General features: G+C 45.1%; 1 protein-coding gene across 4 annotated transcripts in view; it reads right to left on the bottom strand.

Moving 5' to 3' along the window:
- Window positions 1–22,336, bottom strand: part of RFX7 (regulatory factor X7) — a 309,205-nt gene that overhangs the window by 244,872 nt on the left and 41,997 nt on the right. The window contains exon 1 of one of the 4 annotated variants that reach the window (XM_033919543.1): window positions 6,644–7,525. The exons of 1 other annotated variant lie outside the window; for it this stretch is intronic. In XM_033919543.1, coding sequence (XP_033775434.1) covers window positions 6,644–6,783 — 140 coding nt within the window. In that variant the 5' untranslated portion in view covers window positions 6,784–7,525. Of the gene's footprint in view, window positions 1–6,643; window positions 7,526–22,336 lie in introns of those variants that run through there. 2 more of the 4 variants (XM_033919545.1, XM_033919547.1) reach the window with 2 other exon arrangements.

Below are 22,336 nucleotides of genomic sequence, written 5' to 3'. Positions count from 1 at the left end.
TGGGGGTTTTATTCTTTCTGTATTGTTACTGACAGATTATAAGTGCTTATTGTGATTATTTATATATGTACTAGTCTTTAAGCCCGTTACATTAACGGGTGCTAGAATAGATGTGTCTGTCTATGTTTCTTTCTCTCTCTCTCCTTGGCCGCTTTCTGTCTGTCTCTCTCCCTGGCCCCCTGCCTATCTCTCTCTGACCCCCCTCCCCCCCCCGAGCAAACCAAGATTGCTGCCTGGCCCCCAGCACACCCCTCCTCCCAAAGCAGCCCCTTTTCCCTCTGCCCCTCCACTTTTTTCTGCTTGTCTCTCTCCCTGGCCCCCTGCCTATCTCTCTCTGGCCCCCCAAGCAAACCAAGTTTGCTGCCTGCCCCCCAACACCCCCCCCAAAGCAGCCTCTTTTCCCTCTCCCCATCCACTTTTTTTCTGTCTTTTTCCGTAATAAAAATAATTTTCTTCATATTAATATTTTAAAAAAAATCCCCACAGAGAAAACACATTGGAAGAAAATCTGCACAACAGCTTTCCTGCTCTAGGTAGAATTTGGTTTTTAAAATCACCCCATATGCATAGAAACCAGGGATCTCAAAGTCCCTCCTGGAGGGCCGCAATCCAGTCGGGTTTTCAGGATTTCCCCAATGAATATGCATTGAAAGCAGTGCATGCACATAGATCTCATGCATATTCATTGGAGAAATCCTGAAAATCCGACTGGATTGCAGCCCTCGAGGAGGGACTTTGAGACCCCTGCATAGAAACCATCTTTTATTTACACTTGCAAATGTTCTTCCAAGTCCATGGCTTGTGGGCCCAAGTCTAAGCTCACCAAATATCAGTTTTTGGCTTAGAGATGCGAGTGCTCAGACTGTCCTGTAAAACAACACTGTCAGGCATGGTGCACCTACAGCAGGGCTGCCCAAGTCCAGTCCTCGAGATCTACTGGCAGGCCAGGTTTTCAGGATATCCACAATGAATATGCATGAGAGAGAGATTAGCATACCAAGAAGGCAGTGCAGACAAATCTCTCTCATGCATATTCATTGTGGATATCCTGAAAACCTGGACCACCAGTAGATCTTGAGGACTGGACTTGGGCAGCCCTGACCTACAGGATACATATTGGGATGGGTAAGACCCAAAGTTCCTCAGTGGCGATGGTCAGCACACACACACTCAATCATACTCTTCCTTACTGCGTTTTCTTTCTGGGTTGTCGCCAGGCTCCTCCTTTCCTTGGATGAGCTCTAGATCTTCTGCATCATCTGTCTCCCCATCGGGATCCTCATTTTCCTGCTGAAGATCTTCCTCATACTCCATTGGGCTGCCTCCTGCTTTATCCACAACAGCAGAATTCTTTGCTTCCTTGTTTTCTCCTCCCTTGAGCAATTTATGACTTGTCTGCTCCTCCCACTTTCTCTTCAGTCAGGTTTCTCCAGCTCAGCCTCCTCAAACTCATCTTCTCCCTGGTTATTGGGGTCCTGGGCTGGGTCAGCAGCCTCGCAGCACCTCCTGCTGTTGCTCGCATGCACTGCAAGCCGCCGCATGCCACACACGCCGCAAGCCACCGCACGCCGCAAATCGAACACAGCCATGGAGTCAGACACCACGGCGGCAGGGAACACAGAGTTGTAAGTGCACATGCGTGCTTAGGGTTTTATTATAGAGGATGTATATTGTTTGCACTTGTTGCTAGTTTGAAAATTTAATAAAGAATTTAAAAAAAAGAGTGCCAAAAAGAAAGATCAATTTACCAAAATACATTTTCCATACACTCATATTTCCAACATCGATTACAGAGAACCAAGGGGAAACTGAGAATCATTTTTATTCCCAGAATTTACCCCTGTTTTTACAGTTCAGCAGTTCTTCCTTTTAATTAATAATGATTTTCATCCGTCCCCTTTTTGCATCGAGATTTGTATTTTGTGGGCTTGCATGTATGCTTTGGACTTGATGTTCTGAGATGTTCTTGACAAATTTTGGATGTTTTGGAGGGTTCCTCAGGTTTTTGTTTTTTTTTGGAGGGGGGGCATTTTTGGGGTTTGAAGTTTTAACTGATTGATTAGATTGTAAGATCTACTGTGCAGGGACTGTCTCTTGAATGTTATAATGTACAGCACTGCATATATCTAGCAGCGCTATAGAAATAAGTAGTAGTGGTATGTATGTAGGACAAACTAGTGATTTACAAGCACTATACCAAGGTCTTAGAGTCAGCAAGGGTCACAGCAGTACTTACAGTAAGAATGAATACATGCAAAATGATGGAAACAATGAATAATTCCTATGTGAAAATCAGATCATGGGAAGGTGTAACGAGAGCACTCTTATAGAAAATGATAGCCTTCTATGACACAATTAGATTACCGATCATACAATGACATTATTTGTGTTTTATTTTACAGTACAAACTATTTTACTGTACAAACTATTCAAAAGAGCACTTGTCAAGATAGCACTGGCTCAGAAAAAGCTAAGTTCAAGTCCAGACTTCTAATTCTGAAACAAGAAAGAAGTCCAGCTTTACCTCTGTTATTTTCATTGGGGCTGAAAGATCATGCCCAACTGTCTGCCTATGATAGATATATTTGGAAGGCACAAGGCGCTTGCTTCACTGTGCCTGGCTTAAAGGGTCACTAGTAAAGCTGAAAATATGTCTATAGTTAGAAAACCCAGGTCTTCAGTCTTGCAAAAGTTCAGCAGCTTTATCCAGCATATCTGCACATGGAACACATTTCTCATGTAAATACTCAACCTATTTTCTCAAAGAGCTCAGATATTCTCAGCCACTCTTTCTCCTCAATGATCTCCAGAAATATTTGCAAAATAAAGTTACGTTTTCTGCTACAGAATGCACACCTACAGCATAGTACATCTTAAAATAAGTGCTATTTATAATCATAAAACCTAACTTCATATTTGATTTTGAAGAGCCTACATTCCAAGAAGCAGGGCTTCTACTTTTGTTAAGCTGCAGTTTGATCTAATAACCAGAATAAATTAAATATGGGCCGAGATAATGAATAACTCATTGTCCCACTAGAGGCCTACATCACACACTATATTTATAAATTGTCTGTACAGTGAAAGGGCAAGCACAGACTTGTTTATCATTTGCAAGTCCAGTTTTTCAGTGGCTGCTATACTTTGAAAGAAGGTGCACTTTGACAACATATTAAACAAGTGAAAGGTGTTCTGAAGCCCAGCATTTCAATGCACTGCATCTGTGGTCAGTGAAATGCTGACAAACAAGTCAGCAGGCCTTATTGTAATTGCTTCAGAGCTAAACTCCTCTGAAAAGTAAGAAACATGGGATCTCTTAGGGAGAGGAGGAAATAGCAGATGCTGTGGATGGGCAGACTGGAAGGGCTATTTGGTCTTCATTTGCCATCATGTTTCTATGTTTCTAACATCAGAAAAAAAAAAAAATCAGTCCACTTGATTTAGAATTTGAACAAGAAGTAAAGTAGTTTTACATGTATTTTTAAGACTGGAGGGGGTTGACTTTTTATGGCATCACTGACTTTCTCCATATATCATTCATTCTGTTGTACTTACATGATATCAACAGGCTAATACTGGAAAGAAACAAAAAGGGCCCTTTATGTTGTCTCTTCTCCCTCTACCCTGCCCCTCAAACACACAGACACACATACAGTATTTAATTTTTCATTTATGGAACCTTAGGGGATAATTTACTAACAGCACATGATAATGTATAATAACTGTTAGTAAATGACCCTTGACTTTCCTTATGAGTCCCTTTAATAAGGTACACTAATTGATTTAGCATGCGCTAAATGCTAAGAAGCCCATAGGTATAAAATGGACTTCTTAGCATTTAGCATGTGTTAAATCCTTTAGTGCACCTTTGTAAAAGGACCCCTTAGTTATGAAAGGAAATACAGTTTTTGCAAGTATGATACAGCTAAATATTATATCAATTTCTGAACCAAATAGCTCTCTATCAGCAAAGTATCAATAATGTGAAATTAACTGTAAGTCACAAACCACTGGGTTTCAATTTTGGTTTCCTTGAATATCTAAGAAGCAAGAAGGATATCTACATGATCATAGGCAAAATTAATGTGGCGTAGTGGTTAAAGCTACAGCCTCAGCACCCTGAGGTTGTTGGTTCAAACTCACGCTGCTCCTTGTGACCCTGGGTAAGTCACTTAATCCCCCCATTGCCCCAGGTACATTAGAGAGATTGAAAGCCCACCGGGACAGACAGGGAAAAACGCATGAGTACCTGAATAAATACAAGTACACTTTCCCTCTGTATTCGCTGTGATGAGGGATTAACAGACCCGTGAATACAGAAAAACCAGCAAATAACTTTTTCATATACTATTCACTGTTTTCTGTTAAAAACCATCGTGAAAATGATGAAACCACAAATAACATGGTGGGAGACCTAGCCTGTTCCTGAAGGAGAGGCAAAACACGGTGAAGAAAGTGCTGGGAATCAGCGATTTTCTCTGTAAACGCTTGGAATCAGCGATTTCTCTATGCAAGCTGAGGTAATCAGGAGGAGGAGCCAGCAAAGCTAAAAACCATGAATAATCGAAACCGCGATTGCTGAAACCGTGAATATGGAGGGAAAACGGATAGAAAATTTGATAAATAAAACTGTACTTTGAGGAAAATATCCATGCAGTAAATACAGAGAAAAGCTCAATACTGTATTAGTGGAGCTGCCAATAAATGTAATTCAGGTTAACTGCTCCGTGTTATCTAGGGCAGGGAAATGAAACCATGGTGTGGGGAATAGGGGGGGGGGAGGCAGAAGCATCAAGAGAAGAAGGGTTGCATTAGTGCTTCTCAAATCTGCCCTGGAGGACAGCCAATCAGATTTTTTGGATATCCACACTGAATATACATGAGAAAAATTTGCATGGAGTGCATGCAAATCAATCTCAAGAATATCCACTGCCGATTTGAAAACCTGACTGGCTAGGGTTCCCCCAGGACATGTTTGGGAACTACTGGAAATAGAGTAACTGTTCTCTTCTATGCTTCAAACTTTCTCCCTCTTCTAATTTTCCCTAAAGGCTGCCTGGAAGGGAAGGGTTAAAGTAGAACACCCTTGCTACTCTGAAAAGAGATGAAGCTGTTCCCCCAGAAATTTAAGTCCTGATATTATTATCTGCTACAAACCTCTGTCTAAGCTGTAAGGCACAGACCATACCTATATTTCACACGCCCCTCTGTACTGTATTACTACTAAGGGCAAAACACCTGCTAAGTAGTTAAATAGGCCCCTAAAGCAGTGTTTCTCAACTCAGTCCTGGGGTACCCCCTTGCCAGTCAGGTTTTCAGGATATCCATAATGAATTTGTATAAACCTGATCTGCATACATTGCCTTCATTATATGGAAATTTCTTTCATGCGTATTCATTGTGGATATCCTGAAAACCTGACTGGCAAGGGGGTACTCCAGGACCAAGTTGAGAAACACTGCCCTAAAGTATTCAATTTGTGTTTTGTTAAAAATAAAAAAAATTCACAAAGCAGACAGAATAAAGGAATCTAACATAGGTAACAAACATTTCAAAACGAATAGGGGTGCCAAACTCAATACAAACTACCCCCTTCATGAGCACAGATGATACTGGGTGTGCTCAGTACCCACAGAGCTGGCACCAATGATCTATAAGCCTATGATCTATAAGCCTATTATTCAATTTTCACATTCCCTAATAAACATATTCTTTTAAAAGCCGAGATTTTATTTAGTAGCCATTTTGTCTTCAACCATGATATAACACCAAGTCTGAGTGCAATGTAAACAGGTTATCCAGCTGATCCACAAACCATAGGAGGAGCAACAACATAGTACATTTTAAAAAATGTGCTTTCTAGATGACGAAGACATCACTTAATCCGTGAGTTATAGCAATAAAAACCCAAACGCATAAGACAGGTGAAGATCATAAAAATACCTAAACAGGTGTTATTTTTCTTCCAGAACAGACTACCCCTCCTCTATGCACAGTGTTTGATTAAAATCTTAATGCGTAAAATAGCAGCCAACCATTTAGCACATTTCAAAATATCTAGCTACCTATGTTTTTGCTGTGCGTCTATCCTGTGTGGAGGAAGACAAGCAGAAGGAACCTGCTTTAAGAGTGGCATTTCTTCACAAGAACCGGAGAGGAGGGGGAAGGGTACATTACCCTCACTAAAGATTACGGTCTTAGGAACTAACCCCATAAACTACATTAAAGCGTACTGTATATGCAAGGGGGGGGCAGGTTTCCAGCTGCCCGACATCATTCGTATTACGCACAAAGCTAGTTTTTACCTTTCTCTCTGCACACTTTTCCTGACTCCTCAATACAAACAGCAAAAATCAAAATCCCAGTTTCCATCCCCCCACACCACCAAATAACCCCACAGCCCAGCAAAAATTAAAAACCCTCTTAACTTCCATTACCTCCATTTTTTTTACCCCTTCAGCGCACCCCACTTGCTAGATCTCCATAAGTTGTTTGCCATCGAAGACAACCCCTGTCCTTTCTCCCCTCCCCCCACTTTTACTTTTTGCATATCTCATACATGTTATTTCCAGAGTGGTAATCTGCGAGCAATGAATGGATACATGCTGCAATACGGAAGGCAGCGTCTCCTGGACCCCCTTACCAGATGGAGTTTTTGATTTTATGCTGCAGTGCACTGGCCTCTGTCCCTGGGAGCCCAAGCACCAGGGCTGGCAGAGCCCCAGAGCCCGGGCTGCCGCTGGCCGGCTGATGTTGATCAGGTTGTTGTTGTTCCTCTGCCATCGCTGCCGATGAGATTCGCGAGGGGGGAAACGGAGGAGGAAGGGAAGAGAGCTGCTGCTAACTAGGCCTTTACCCCAGACCTCGAGTGAGCTGCTTTCCCCTGCAGATGGGACATCACGGGAGAGAGACGGCTCGAGCGACTTCCACGGCTACTGTCGAGGCGACACTTTTAAAGGGGCGACAAACATTGCTGCTTTTCCCTGGGGGCTTTTATTTTAAGCGGATGGACGGCTATGTATATATATATATTTATTTATTTTTTTTAAATAATTAACCAGTATAAATAAATAATCCCCCCTTCCACCACAAAAAAATTTTCTGAACTCCAAAACAACGGTCGGTCAGCCAGCGGGCGGGCGGGCTCGCTCCCCAGCACCTGGTCCCACTGCAGCCGAGAGAGCAACCCGCACGCTGCTCGCCGCTCCTGCCAGACCAGGCTCCCGGTCCTCGCATGCGCACTGGCGCCTCTGCAAACACCAACAACACGGGAAGAAAACACGAACGGGGAGGGGGAAAAGGAAGAAAGTTCAGTCAGACTGCCAGCACCTTCATCTGAACAGGTTTCAAGTCAGGTCTTATTCTCCCTTATTCTCTTCTAGTATTATCGGACATACAGTCTGAATTGTGGCTGTGGTGGTTACAGCTACAGCAGTGCACCCTGAAGTGGTGGGCTCAAACCCGGCGCTGCTCCTCGTGACCCTGGGCAAGTCACTTAATCCTCCACTGCCTCAGATATATTAGATAGAATAGACTGTTAGCCTGCCAGGGACAGATAGGGAAAATGCTCGAATTCTTGATTTGTAACCCGCTCTGGGCTGCTTTGGAAGGACAGGGCTAAAAATGTCGAATAAATTGTTAACCATGGCCTACCCATTTACATCTAGGGAGGGTGGGAACCTGCAGAGTTATTGCAAGGGTAGAGAATGTTCTAGGCAACGCGTCACCCTTTCACCTAACCTCAATGATTCTGATAATTAAACTCAACATCATGATTATTACACAAGAATCCTATAAAAATAAAGGTATGCGCTGATGGTTCTTTGTGCATGGCTGTCAAGACTTATTGTTTTGCCTAATAGTGGGGCTGACTCTATAGATAATTGTCTTATACTGGACTGTCTCCCTGCAAACTTGATATTCTGAAGGACTCAGAAAAGGAAGATCAGCAGGAGAAAATAGTGTTTTGAAAATAAGATCTCCAACTATTAGAGATCAAGATGAAATGGCCTTAAGAATAAGAACATAAAAATCAGACCAATTCCATCTAGCCCAGGCCACTGTTTTCAATTCATGAGGTATATCTTTAATTTTTTATATCAGTTAGCAGTGTAAGTTTGATAAACTGTCCCTGTGAGCTCATCCCCGTCCCTGCCCCATCCCCGCAAGCTCGGTCCCCACCATGCAAACTGTCAGATCCGGTCCACACATGCCTCGAATAGTTATGATTTTATACTGAACTTATTTTATTAAAATATAAAAAGAGACAATGGTCTGTACAATTGTCATTTTATCAACACAAATAATACAGAGCAAGGATCAACAAAACCCCTGTCTCAAGTTTCAAGTTTATTTAAAATTTCTTATACCACCCAATCAACCTTCTAGGCGGTGTACAAATTCATAAAAACATAAAACTTGTGAAAACTGAACAAACCAAATTATTACAGAATGCTACATAGAAAAATCAAGCTAACAGAAGTCACTCATGGCAGGAATAGTGTTAGGGGAGTGCAAATAGGGCAACTGCCCCCCTGGTCAGAGAGAGAGAGCCCTAAGCCAGCTGGAAGCTAAAGAAGCACAGCCTGGGCTTTGCGGTTCCCAGTTATGTCTAATACCAGCTCTAGCAGGATATATATTTCAAATGTGAAATATTCTAATCACACAATATAAAATCATTTTTTTCTACTTTTTGTTGTCTGGTAATTTTATTCTTTGATTTTGGGTTCCTTCTGTCTTCACTCTCCAGGGATTCAAGACAAAGTTAGACGAGTTCATGCGGAACTGGAACATATACAGGTAGGGCTGGTCTCGGTTAGGGTGCTGGTCTTTCACCTAGGGGCCACCACGGGAGCGGACTGCTGGGCACGATGGACCACTGGTCTGACCCAGCAGCGGAAATTCTTATGTTCTTATGTTCATCGTGGCATGGCTGGCTCCTGAAGATAAAATAGGTGCAAGAGGAGCTGGGGAGGAGATGCCAAGTGTGACACAGGGTGTCAGGTCAAAAGCGCGTTGGGACAAAGGCACGAGCAGACAACTGAGCGCAGCGCGGAGGCGTGCACCAAAGAAAAGACTTTTTAGGGGCTACGATGGGGAGTGGGGGGGGGAACCCCCCCACTTTACTTAATACAGATTGTGCCGCGTTGTGGGGGCATTGTGGGGGGTTTGGGGGGGTTGTAACCCCCCACATTTTACTGAAAACTTAACTTTTTCCCTGTTTTTAGGGAAAAAGTTACGTTTTCACTAAAATGTGGGGAGTTACAACCCCCCAAACTCCCCACAATGCCGCCGCGATATGTATTAAGTAAAGTGGGGGGGCTCCCCAACAAAACCCCCCATCACAGCCCCCAAAAACAGTCTTTTTCTTCGGCGCGTGCCTCCGTCTTGCGCTCAGTTGTCGGCGCGCGCCTTTGTCTTCCGCGTTACTGTCTATGAACCGTGACACAGGCTCAATTTTTTTTTACCACAGGAGCAAGACTTTTCACTGCTCCCACGGGGCACTAAAAGGTTTTGTCTCCATTCTCGCGGGGTGGTGAAAGGTCTTGTCCCCATTCCCGCAGGGCAGTAAAAGGTCTTGTCCCCATTACTGTAGTAAACCAGTTGCAAATTTCTCCATTCCTGCGGATTTACTGCGGTGACCACGGTTTACCATGGTAAACTCTCTACCTAGGAGATATAGGGCCCCTTTTCCAAGCCACGATAGTGAAGCTGCCATGTAAATGAACCAAAGACCATTCAATTCCTTTTGGCCTTAGAACATTTACTGAGGCAATATCACTATCACAGCTTTGTAAAGGGGGCCCATAAATTCAGATTAGGGAGTGAAGAGTTTATGTGCACGACAGAAGGGCAGGACTTGGGTGTGATTGTATGTGATGATCTTAAGGTGGCCAAACAGGTTGAAAAGGTGACGGCGAAAGCCAGAAAAATGCTAGGTTGCATAGGGAGAGGTATGGTTAGTAGGAAAAAGGAGGTATCGATGCCCCTGTATAAGACTTTGGTGAGACTTCATTTAGAATATTGTGTACAATTCTGGAGGTTGCACCTTCAAAAATATATAAAAAGGATGGAGTCAGTCCAGAGGAAGGCTACTAAAATGGTATGTGGTTTTCATTATAAAGTGTATGGGGACAGACTAAAAGAGCTCAATTAGAGAATGACATAGTGGCTGATATCTGCCAAAATGGTGGGGGGAAAAAAGTGCTCACTGCGGGTACAGGGACAAGGCCCTCCACCACCCCATGGAGTGGTGAATGGCCTTGTCTCCGCACTTAAGGGAGGGAACACGCGTGCCTAAAGTCGCCTGCCTGCGTACATCTGAGGGCGGAAGCTTCTCCTCTGATGCAATCGGAAGTTGCATCAGAGGAGAAGCTTCTGCCCCCAGATGCACGTGACTGTTCAAGCCGCTGGAGCCTGCCTGAAGTTACACTGTAATGCGCCATGAAGGTAAGAGGGAGATGCTCAGACTGCGTGAGGGGTGTTAAAGGGCGGTGGAAAGGAACAGACGCTGAAGGGGGGTGGAAAGGAACAGATGCTGATGGGAAATGTGGAAGAGAGAGTGGAGAGAAGAAGCTGACGGGATATGTGGAAGAGAGAATGGGGAGAAGATGCTGAAGGGAAATGGGGAACAGAGAGTGGGAAGAAGACGCTGAATGGAAATGGGAAACAGAGAATGGGGAGAAGACGCTGGAAGGGAAGAAGACAGAGATGCCAGACTATGGGGGGAGCGGAGGGAAGAAGATGGGTGCCAGACCAATTGGGGGAGGGGGTGGAGGGAGAAATGGAAGGGAGAGGCACAGTAACAGCAAATGGAAGACGCAAAAAGATGGCAGACAGTGGATGGAAGGAATTGAATGAGGAGAAGATGAGGAAAGCAGAAACCAGACAACAAAGGTAGAAAAAAACATTTCTATTTCTTTTCTTTTTTTGCTTTAGAATAAAGTAGTATATAAGTTATGTTAATAAAAATGTATAAACAAGCCCTGCCAGCTGAACATCTCTTTCTCTAGTTCAGCAGCCAGAACTTGATTTATAAGGAAGGAATAAGCTAAATATTGCAGTACTGAGGCTTGTATGGATGCTGCAGGGACAGCAGTCGCGGGACGGGAGCAGGGTCAGTGGTCATGGGGACTGGGTGGTAACGGGGACAAATTTTTTTCCCCATGTGATTCTCTAATCTCAATCTGTATACTTTGGAGGAAAGGGGGGAGAGGGGAGATATGATAGAGATGCTTAAATACCTTCATAATGTAAATGCGCATGAGTCCAGTCTCTTTAATTTGAAAGGAAACTGCAATAGTTCTGCCCAATTCAGGAAAAAAATTTTGATTCGATTCAGCCTATTGAATCAATTTTTCGATTCGATTTTCCTGCCCAATTGGGTATTTTTTTTCAAACATCCTGGTGGGTTTATTTTATAGCCTCTTCACCCCCTTTACCCTCTCCTGGCGCTGTAGTATAAACAAAATAAATTAACCAAAAATACTTTTTCTCTCTCTGTTAAATCCTAGCTCACGTTCGTGGTCTAACACCAGCTCTGGCAGAATACACATTTAAAATCTGACATATTGTAATCACAAAACAGAGAATAAAATTATTTTATCCCAGGACAACCAGGCAGCCTATTCTCACATATGGGTGACGTCATCGACGAAGCCCGGATGAGGAAGCCTCGCAAGCAGACTTGCTTGTAAAAACTCAGAAGTTTTGAGAAAGCCACACAGCGCATGCGCAAGTGCCTTCCCGCCCAGCGTAGGGCAAGTCTCCTCAGTTTTCCGCGGAGCCGAGAAGTCTGTCTTTGACTCTCTGCGTTTAACTTACTTATTTTGTGCCTTCTCTCACCGAGGTTTGTGTTAGTTTTCTTCACGAGTCACAGTGTTATTTTATTTCTTTTATTTCTAGTTTTAAAAAAAAGAAATTTATTTTCTTCCGGTCAACTGGAGGGGCAGGCCACTCGGCCATAGTCCAGGGCTTCAACTTTGCGGTGGCTATTTTCCCTCCTATGTCCCTGCCAGCAACGTGCTTCAAGAAGTGTAGCCAGTTCCAGCATACGATTTCCCTCATGAACCCACACCATCAGTGCCTCAACTGCCTTGGGCAGGGCCATCAACCGAAGTTGTGCAAGCGCTGTGCTACTCTTCAACCTCGTGACCCTAAACGTCGTCAAATTTTAGTGGAGAAGCTTTTCGGGATGGACTCTTCAGTCACACCCTCATCTTCAAAAGCAGCCTCGGGTCTACCTTCTACCAAGGGTACTCCTGCCTCCACAACTCTGACCTCGAGCATCATCAAGCCTTCCTTGTTTGTGGCGGCTCTTGCTTCGAGTACACCTGCTGTATCTTCCCCTGGTTCCTCAGGTCAGATAGCTCAGCAGAAAGTTCCAGCGGTGGTTACATAGAAACATAGAAATAGACGGCAGATAAGGGCCACGGCCCATCCAGTCTGCCCACCGCAATGACCCTTCCCCACCTAACTCAGTGAATAGATCCCACGTATCTATCCCATTTGGCCTTAAAATCAGGCACGCTGCTGGCCTCAGTGACCTGAAGTGGAAGATTATTCCAGCGGTCAACCACTCTCTCAGTGAAAAAGAATTTCCTGGTGTCACTGTGCAGTTTCCCTCCCCTGATTTTCCACGGGTGCCCCCTGGTTGCCGTGGGACCCATGAGAAGGAAGATATCTTCTTCCACTTCGATGCGACCCGTGAGATACTTGAACGTCTCGATCATGTCTCCCCTCTCTCTGCGTTCCTCGAGTGAGTAGAGCTGTAACTTATCCAGCCTTTCCTCGTAAGGGAGATCCTTGAGACCCGCGATCATCCGGGTTGCCATTCTCTGCACTGACTCTAGTCTCAGCACATCTTTTCGGTAATGCGGCCTCCAAAATTGCACACAGTATTCCAGGTGTGGTCTCACCATGGATCTATACAATGGCATAATGACTTCAGGCTTACGGCTGACGAAACTCCTGCGTATGCAACCTATGATTTGCCTTGCTTTGGAGGAAGCTTGCTCCACTTGATTGGCAGCCTTCATGTCCTCACTGACGATCACCCCTAGGTCACGCTCTGCTTCAGTTCTTGTTAGGATCTCGCCATTTAGGGTGTAAGTCTTGCATGGATTATGGCTGCCCAGGTGCATGACTTTGCATTTTTTGGCATTGAAGCTGAGTTGCCAGGACCTAGACCAGCGCTCCAGTAGTAGTAGGTCGTGCATCATGTTGTCGGGCATTGAGTTTTTGTCTGTTGTACTCTTGGCCACTACATTGCTTAGTTTGGCGTCATCAGCGAATAATGTTATTTTACCTCGGAGACCTTCTGCCAAGTCTCTTATGTAGATGTTGAACAGGATCGGGCCCAGGACGGAGCCCTGTGGCACTCCACTGATCACCTCCGTCATTTCGGAGTGGGTGCCATTCACCATTACCCTCTGAAGCCTACCCTCAAGCCAGTTCCCAATCCAAGTCGAAGCACATTTCCACTGCCACTTTGGAACCTCCAGCCAAAGCAGGTGGTCCAGTTTCAGACGCGGATCCATCCTTGCTGGCTTCTTTCCAGACTATGTTAGAGCAGCAGTTCATTCAATTCCTAACTAATATGGGACTGAAGCTGCATTCTGCAGACTCTCGCGAGATTGAGCCTCTTCTATGCCTCTGGCTGGGCTGAACTAAACTAAACTAAACTAAAACTTAAGTTTGTATACCGCATCATCTCCACAGAAGTAGAGCTCGGCATGGTTTACAGGACTTGATATAGAGAGGAACTTCAAAGAAAAGTAGAAGAACTTGGTACAGAGAAGTTTAGAGAGACTTAGTATATCGAAGAGGGAGAGGTCGTTACATTTTAGAGAAAAGCCATGTTTTTAAATGTTTTCGGAAGAGTTGGAGGGAGGTCAGACTCCGAAGCGGGATAGTAAAGCTGTTCCAGAGTTCGGTGATCCTGAAGAAGAGGGATGTCCCTAATTTTCCTCCATGGGATATGTCCTTTAAAGAGGAGAAGGATAGTTTGAATTTTTGAGTAGATCTGGTGGTGTTGGGATTCGAGGAGTTCCAAGATAGTGGAAAAAGGGAGGAAGGATGCCGTGTAGAGACTTGAAGGTTAGACAGGCGCATTTGTAGTGAACTCTAAGGATTACTGGGAGCCAGTGAAGCTTAGACAGAAGCGGGGAGACTTGGTCGAATTTGCTTTTTGCGAAGATCAGTTTAGCCGCAGTGTTCTGAATACGCTGGAGTCTATGAAGGCTTTTCTTTGTTAGGCTTAGGTAGATGGAGTTACAGTAATCCAGTCTGGAAAGAATGATGGATTGAACAAGGACAGCAAAGTGTTGTTGATGGAAGCAGGATCTCACTTTCCTTAACATGTGAAGATTGAAAAAGCATTTTTTTACTAGGGAGTTAAGGTGGTCATTAAAGGACAGTGTAGAATCAATGATGATGCCCAGAACTTTGCTTGAGTGTTCAAGCTGCAAAGTGGTGCCAGAGGAAAGTGGGATGAGGGTGGGTAGCTGATCTAATTTTGGGCCGAGCCATAGTAGTTTTGTTTTGGTCTCGTTTAGTTTCATTTGTATGGTGAGGGCCCAGGATTGAAGGTTTGATATACATGAAGAGATGTTCTCAGAGAGATTGGTGAGGTTCGAGTCGGTCTCGAGGAGGACAAAGATGTCATCGGCGTAAGTGTAAAGTGTTTCCAAGGGGGATAGTTGGAGGAGTTTCAGGGAGGACATATAAACATTGAAAAGAATCGGAGATAGAAGTGAACCCTGGGGAACTCCACAAATTGGTTTCCAAGGGAGGGATGAGGAGCCATTCATGTTAACGAAGTAGGAGCTGGAACGTAAGAATTTTGAGAACCAATCTAGGACTGGAGTTTATGCTAATTTCAGAAAGTTGGAGAATTAGTATATCATGATGGACAATATCGAAAGCCGCAGAAAGGTCGAATTGAAGAAAAACAGCGAACTTATTGCAAGAGTGAAGTTGTTGGACCTTTGAGATTAATGAGGCCAGTAGGGATTCGGTGCTAAAGTTGGGTCTGAAGCCGTGTTGGAAGGGTAGGAGAATGGAGAATATCTCAAGATAGGATGAGAGTTGGGTGGATATGATGGACTCCAGCATCTTAGTCAGGAGAGGAATATTTGCTATTGGGTGATAGCTGGCTGGTGTGGAGGGGTCTAGATCCGCTTTTTTCAGAAGTGGGGATAAGGCAATGTGTCCCATTTCTGCAGAAAATAGATCTGAAAGTAGGGCAGAATTTATAAGTTTGGTGAGAGATGAGATGGCTTGTGTGGGAATTTTCTCGTATAGGTAGGAGGGGAAAGGGTCCAAGGTACAGTTGCAGGATTTCAACTTGAGGCAGAGTTTAGCGACCTGGGAATCGGATACGAGCTCGAAGGCGGACCAGGATCGACTGGGATATGGTTGGCGACGGTTAGAGTCTGGTTGGAGTCGGTAGACACCAGAGAGTTGTAAGAGGGTGCTGGTGGGAACGAGCATCGTAAGGTAGTGACTTTCTCATTGAAGAATTTTGCTAGATCGTCGGCAGATGGAGAGGAGGGGAGTGTGGTGGATTCATGTTTAGAGGATATGGAGCGCCAGGTGTTAAACAGTGTATTACTTTGGTTATTGGATCTGGAGATTTTGTTACCGTAGTAGTTCTTCCTTGCTTTTTTTAGTTCGGTATTGTAGGACTTAATATTAACCCTCCAGGACTGTCTGTCAGTGCAGGATTTAGATTTTTTCCATTTGCGTTCCAGTATTCGACATTTCTGTTTCAGTTCTCTGTGATATGGGAGGTACCAAGGGGCCTTGCGGGAGTAGGAGACAGTTTTAATGGATAGTGGTGCGAGAGAGTGGTAGGCGGTCTCAAAGAGGGTGATCCAGTTGTGCCAGTTGGATTCAGGGTTTGAAGGGCTAGGAATGGTGGAAATTAGGTTTAGGAATTTGGTCCAGAATAGTTCGCTAGCAATTTTTTTTCGGAAGGTTTGAGTTTGAGGAACGAGGAGGGGGCCCGAGGTGAGACATGAAAATGGGGAGGCAAAAAGCCCCTAGGAAGTGGTCGGACCAGGGGACATGTTCCCAATGGGTGTCATCGACCGAAGTTTTGTGATCGGTGAGATCTAGGAAACTGATTATGTCCAGTGTGTGCCCTTTTTCATGGGTTGGAGAGAGTGCCGGGGGGAGGGGGAAGCCTAAAGAAGTGAGGAAGTTATTGAAATCAGTTGCATCTTTGTTGGTGGTATCGTTTAGGTGGAGATTAATATCTCCAATGATTAGTAATCTTTGAAATTTGAGGAAGGCGTTTGTAATAGTCTCGAGGATGGGTTCAGAGGATTTGTTCCAGGGGGATGGTGGACGATATAATAGCAGGATACCCAGTGGGTGAGGGTGGAGTTTGTCGTTGACAGAGACAAGCATATATTCAAGAGAGGCATGGCTACCCTTTTCGAGAAGCTGGACATCGAAGAATGATTTGTGGAGGAGTGCCAAGCCACCTCCTTTTCGATTAATTCTGGGAGAGAAGAGGCTCTGGTAACCGTGTGAGCAAAGTTCGTTTTGTGTAAATATGTCGTTTTTTGCAATCCATGATTCAGTGATGAATAGGAATCCGGGGTTGAGATCTTCAAGTAGGTCCTTCAAAATTTGGGTTTTCTTGCATGCAGATCTGGCATTGCAGTAAAGTGTCGGGACTGGGGTGAGAGAGTCAGAGGTATGGTTGTGAAGGTTGGCAGGGGGAATGGGCTTTAAGGAGGCATGATTGATTCTTCGAGGTTTTTTTTTTGAAAGGATGATTTCTGGTGCGCAATAGCGTGGGGATTTTGACGCCTGGGCAAATAGTACTGACATTAATGGGGTCGGGTAAGTTGGAAGAGGGGGGTTTCAGGCAGAGGGTGATATTGGAGGATGAGCAGAGAAGGAGAAGAAAAATCCACGGGTGTGGCTTCATGGTGGGGTTGGGGAAGCCTTTGGGAGGCAGGAACAGAGGAAAGTCTTAGCAATTGGGCAGAACTAGAATAATTAAAAAGAATCTGGTGGATCTTAGGAATTGGGTAGAGCTTAAACAATTAAAATAGGATCTGGTGAACCTTAGCAATTGGGCGGAACTTAGACAATTAAATAGGCTTGGGAATTGGGCAGAACTAGAACAATTAAATAGAATCTAGTGAACTAGAATCTGGGCAGAACTAGAGCAATTAAATGGGATCTGGTGAGCTTTAGCAATTGGGCAGAACTTAAACAATTAGATAGGCTTGGCAATTGGGCAAAACTGGAGCAATTAAGTAGAGTCTGGTGAGCCTTAGCAATTGGACAGAGCTTAAACAATTAAATAGAATCAGATGAAACTGTAGCAGTTGGACAGAGCTTAGAACAGTTAAATAGAATCTGGTGAACCTTAGCAATTGGACAGAGCTTAGTTAAATAGAATCTGATGAACCTTAGCAGTTGGGCAGAACTTAAGCAATTAGATAGAGTCTAGTGATCCTTAGCAGAACTTAAACAATTGAATAAAATCTGCTGATCTTTGGTAATTGGGCAGAACTTAAACATATTAAGAACATGTAAGAACTTGAACATGTAAGAACTTGAACATGGAATCAGATCAGGATAAAACTTGTCAATTATGTCTAGCTGGTGTCTATTAGTTTGTAAGAGAGAGCCGCAGCAGGGCTCTAGCGGTGTTGGGCGGGGGAAGGAGGGACAAGATGGAGGGGAGCTTCCTCCTTCCTCTACCTTGTGAAGTCGTAGGGAATGCCAAAACTTTCGGCGGTCCTCAAGTGGGCAAAACTTTCGTCGGCTCTCAAGTGGGCTGGAGAGGAGCAGGACGCCGAAATGGGCAGAGTCGAGCCCGAGTCTGAGCGATCCTGCAGCGGGGGGCTTGCTGCCCGCGACCTGCGCCTATGCAGGGGCTGTGAAGTTTTCCTCTCCCAGCTGGCTGTGGGGAGGAGACGGACCGAAACTCGGGCCGGTGAGCAGGGAACGATGGCTGCCTTCCCTGCAGCAGTTTGAAGAGAAAAAGACTCCTCTCCCGGTTGGCTGTGGGGAGGAGGCGGACCGAAATTCGGGCCGACGAGCAGGGAATGATGGCTGCCTTCCCTGCAGCAGTTTGAAGAGGTGACCCGGGGAACTACAGACCGGTAAGTCTGACCTTGGTTCTGGGGAAAATGGCGGAAGCACTGTTAAAAGATATCATCGAGGAGCATCTAGAGAGGAATAAACTTATGATAACAAGAAAACATGGCTTCTGCAAGGGAAGATCGTGCCTGATGAACTTATTGCACTTCTTCGAAGGAATTAACAAACAGATGGACAAAGGGGACCCCATAGACATTGTATACTTAGACTTCAAAAAAGCCTTTGACAAGGTACCCCATGAATGCCTACTTCGGAAATTGAAGAACCATGGGGTGGAAGGAGACGTACACATATGGATCAGGAATTGGTTGGCAGGTAGGAAGCAGAGGGTAGGAGTGAAGGGCCACTACCCGGACTGGAGGAGGGTCATGAGTGGTGTTCCGCAGGGGTCGGTGCTTGGACCGCGGCTATTCAATGTATTTATAAATGATCTAGAAACAGGGACAAAGTGTGAAGTAATAAAATTTGCAGACGACACCAAACTATTTAATGGGGCTAGGAATAAATAGGACTGCAAAGATTTACAAAGGGACCTGAACAAACTAGGGGAATGGGTGACGAGATGGCAGATGAAGTTCAATGTAGAGAAATGTAAAGTCTTGCACACAGGAAACAGAAACCCGAGGTACAACTACATGATGGGAGGGCTGGTAATAGGTGAAAGTAGCCTAGAGAAGGACTTCGAGGTACTGGTAGACAAGGCAATGAAACCATCGGCACAGTGCGCAGCGGCCTCTAAGAAGGCGAACAGAATGCTAGGTATTATCAAGAAAGGTATTACAATCAGAACGAAAGAAGTTATCCTGCTGTTGTATCGGGCGATGGTGTGCCCGCATCTGGAGTACTGCGTCCAATATTGGTCGCCGTTCCTTAAGAAGGATATGGCGATACTCGAGAGGGTTCAGAAAAGAGCGACGAGATTGATAAAAGGTATGGAAAACCTTTCATATACTGAAAGATTGGAGAAACTGGGGCTCTTTTCCCTGGAAAAGTGGAGGCTCAGAGGGGACATGATAGAGACTTACAAGATCATGAAGGGCATAGAGAAAGTGGAGAGGGACAGATTCTTCAAACTTTCGAAGACTACAAGAACGAGAGGGCATTGGATAAATTAAAAGGAGACAGATTCAGAACCAATGCTAGGAAGTTCTTCTTCACCCAGAGGGTGGTGGACACCTAGAATGCGCTTCCAGTGGGTGTGATAGGACAGAGTACGGTATTGGGTTTCAAGAAAGGATTAGATGTTTTCCTGAAGGAAAAGGGGATTGAAGGGTATAGATAGAGGATTAATATGCAAGTCCTGGACCTGATGGGCCACCGCGTGAGTGGGCTGCTGGGCATGATGGACCTCTGGTCTGACCCAGTAGAGGTACTCCTTATGTTCATACAAGGAGCAGAGTCTTTGGGAGTGCCTTGAGATTCCTCCACCAAGCCTCCTGAGCTTCGATCTACAGCTTCTAGTCCCATCCATTCCTTGGTGGCAACGTCTGCTTCCATCTCCGAAGCCAAGTCTCCTCGATCCTCGAGACCTGCTTCCAGGCACCACTCTCGTCATCGATCGAGACCTACCTCGAGGCATACCTACAGGCATAGCTCTTCTTCTAAGGAGCGTCCTTCTTCAATTAAGCCTCGATCGACACCTTCCAGCTCTACTAGACCTCTGACTCCTCGATTGAGGTCTCCGCTTCCAGACCTCGAGGATTCAGCGGCTTCTATTGCTTCGTCCAAGCCTTATTCTTTTGATAACTATTTTCCTGCCAAAGCTTCATCTTCGACCCAGGCTGCCTCAAGGTCCTCGAGTCCCTCTCGAGGCAAGGCATTAGCGGATCAGCTATCTTTCTCTTCTTTTCTTCATCAGATGGCTGCTGACTTGGACCTTCAGTTAGATGCTGGTTCTAAATACTCTAAGGAGTACCTCGAAGTCATGCATCTTCCTCAACCTCCTGCAGAGTCACTTAAGCTTCCCCTTCATAAGCTTTTGTCTCAGTCTTTTACACGATGCCTGGAGACTCCTTTTGCAATTCCAGCTGTTCCAGGCAAGTTGGACTCCAGGTATAAAACTCTACATTGCAAAGGATTTGAGAATTTGCAGTTGTCTCATCAGTCCCTGCTTATGGAATCCTTGAAGAGATCCCATCCTTCCAGAGTTTATGCTACTGTTCCTCCTGGAAGGGAAGGGAAAACCATGGACAAGTTTGGATATCGCCTTTACCAAAATGCCATGATTGTCCTCTAAAGTGCTTAATTATAATTTTCATTTTGTCACTTATTTCAAGTTCCTCATTGATCTTCTTCCAAAATTTCTCAGCTATTTAGATACACAAAAGCACTTTGAATATCAAGAAGTCATAGCTACTCTGTCACAACTCAGATTACATCTTCTCCAGTCTTCGTATGATGCGTTTGAGTTGTCTGCCAGGGCGAAGGCTTGTTCTGTAGCAATGCGCCGCCTAGCCTGGCTTCGCACCATAGACAAGGACCCTAATCTTCAGGACCACTTGGCTAATATTCCTTGTGCAGGCAATGACTTCTTCAATGAATCTATCGATCCTGCCATCAAAAAATTGTCTGAACATGAAAAATCTTTTGCATCTATTGTCAGACCAAAGCTTAAGCCAGTTCCTGCCAAACGTGCACGCCCTCCTCCAATTTTCCAGAGGCGTTTTGCTCCAAGAGTGGCTCCTTACACTCATCCGCCTCTCAAGAAACAGCAGAATCAGAAGCAACAGAAATCTCAACCTTCTGCTGCACCTAAGGCTACACAGCCTTTTTGACTGTTTAAAACAGATCATAACCTCCACCATTCTGTCTCTGTTCTCTCTTCCCCCCATTGGAGGTTGTCTCCATCGTTTTTATCATCGATGGGAGATAATTACATCCGACCTCTGGGTGCTGTCAATCATCAGGGGAAGGATACTCTCTTCATTTCACTCAGGTTCCACCAGAGCTTCTTCCAAAAGAGTATTCTTCCAGTCCATCCCAGACCGCTCTTCTTCAGGAAGCTCAAGCTCTGCTTCGTCTCCATGCCCATCGAACCAGTTCCTTCGGAACAGCAGACAGGGGGTTTTACTCCTGTTACTTCCTTGTTCCGAAGAAGACGGGCGATCTGCAACCCATTCTGGATCTCAGAGCTCTCAACAAATTTTTAGTCAAAGAAAAATTTTGCATGTTGTCCCTAGCGATCCTTTATCCCCTCCTAGATCTGAATGAATGGTTATGCTCTCTGGATCTCAAGGAGGCTTACACTCATATTCCCATTCATCCGGCCTCCTGTCAATATCTCAGATTTCGGGTGGGGAATCTGCATTATCAATACAGAGTGCTACCCTTTGGCCTGGCCTCATCTCCCAGAGTGTTCACCAAGTGCCTGATAGTAGTAGCAGCAGCTCTAAGGAACCATGGTCTTCAGGTGTTTCCTTACCTAGACAACTGGCTCATCAAGGATTCCACATCTCAAGGGGTTATTGTAGCCACCCAACAGACTATGTGGTTCCTACAAAGCTTGGGATTCGAAATCAATTTTCCCAAATCTCAACTTTAGCCCTCTCAGAATCTGCCATTCATCGGAGCTATTTTGGACACTATCCAACTCAAGAGCATTCCTTCTGCAACAACATGTGGAAGCTCTCCTTCAACTCTGTCATGCAGTGTCTTCCCACTCTTCAATCTCAGCGAGACACATGATGGTACTACTAGGTCACATGGCCTCCACAGTACACGTGACTCCTTTTGCCAGACTTCACCTCAGAATTCCTCAGTGGACCGTGGCATCTCAGTGGACGCAGGCTTATGACCCACTTTCTCAACACATAGCAGTCACTCCTTCCTTGAAGCAGTCTCTCCGCTGGTGGATGCTCTCGTCCAATCTCTCCAGAAGCTTACTGTTTCAACCACCCCCCCCCCATCAGAAGGTCCTCACAACAGATTCCTCGACCTACGCTTGGGGCGCTCATCTCCATACTCAAGGCCTCTGGACCAGTGCGGATCGTCGGTGTCACATCAATCTGTTGGAACTCAGAGCGATCTTCAACGCTCTCAAAGCTTTCAACATCTTCTTCACGACCAGGTAGTCCTCATTCGGACGAACAACCAAGTTGCCATGTACTATGTCAACAAACAGGGAGGGACAGAATCTTCCTCCCTTTGTCAAGAAGCTCTGAAGGTTTGGGGCTGGGCAATACATCACAACACCTTCCTCAAAGCTGTC

This window comes from Geotrypetes seraphini, chromosome 14, assembly GCF_902459505.1.
Source record: "Geotrypetes seraphini chromosome 14, aGeoSer1.1, whole genome shotgun sequence".
Classification (NCBI taxonomy): Eukaryota; Metazoa; Chordata; class Amphibia; order Gymnophiona; family Dermophiidae; genus Geotrypetes; species Geotrypetes seraphini.
The sequence above is the reverse complement of the archived record's forward strand: the minus strand, read 5'-3'. Positions and strand labels throughout refer to the sequence as shown.